At 53.9% G+C, this 733-nt stretch overlaps 1 protein-coding gene across 1 annotated transcript in view; it reads right to left on the reverse strand.

The window, feature by feature from the left end:
* Positions 1 to 733, reverse strand: part of STK25 (serine/threonine kinase 25) — a 15,120-nt gene that overhangs the window by 8,965 nt on the left and 5,422 nt on the right. Inside the window, 1 exon segment of the mRNA XM_009074070.1 lies at positions 2 to 137. Coding sequence (XP_009072318.1) covers positions 2 to 137 — 136 coding nt within the window.

Consider the following 733-nt stretch of genomic DNA (forward strand, 5'->3'; position numbering starts at 1 on the left):
GCCTCCTCCAGGTCAATGATCTTGATCGCAACCACCTCCTTGGTGCGGTTGTCGATCCCTTTGTACACCTCCCCAAACGAGCCCTTGCCAATCCGCTCCAGCTTGGTGAACAGCTCCTCGGGATCCACCCTGGAGTGCTGAAGGGCAAAGCAGAGATGGGAGAAGTCCTGTAAGCTCCAGGGCTGCACATGCCCACACAGCTCATCGCCACATCTGTGAACCAACTGTCTCGATAAATTCAGGTGTCCTGAGAGGTCTGAGAGACTGAACACAGAGTACATCCAAGAACTGAAGGCACCTTTTCCACGTGCTTTCTGTCCCTGCAGACCATAGTAGGGGAGGAAGAGGAGGGAAGCCTAGCAGACTGTCAGCTCTGGAAAGCGTCAGCTCTTGGGACAGGACTGCTCAACTCCAGGCACTCCCTGGCACCAAAGCAGCTCCATGAGCAAACACTTGCTCACACTTCAACAGAGTCCAGCAAGGTGAACTGGAACCAGCCTTCTTTAGGAGACAGCAGGCATAGGCAAGAGGCCATAAGGATGTTCCCTGCACTCCAGATTGGAATGATTTGCACCCTTCCCTGCTTGTCTGGAGAGTGAAATGCTCCATCAATATCAACACCAGTTCTCATTAGCTGTCTTCTCTGCTGCAGCCTGATCTCCAGGCAGCACCCAGCCCAGCTCTGCTCAGATGTTTGCAGAGGGAGCCTCCTGTCTTTGGAAGGTCAGCAGGA

The sequence above is a fragment of the Acanthisitta chloris genome, unplaced genomic scaffold (assembly GCF_000695815.1).
Source record: "Acanthisitta chloris isolate BGI_N310 unplaced genomic scaffold, ASM69581v1 scaffold23314, whole genome shotgun sequence".
NCBI lineage: Eukaryota > Metazoa > Chordata > Aves > Passeriformes > Acanthisittidae > Acanthisitta > Acanthisitta chloris.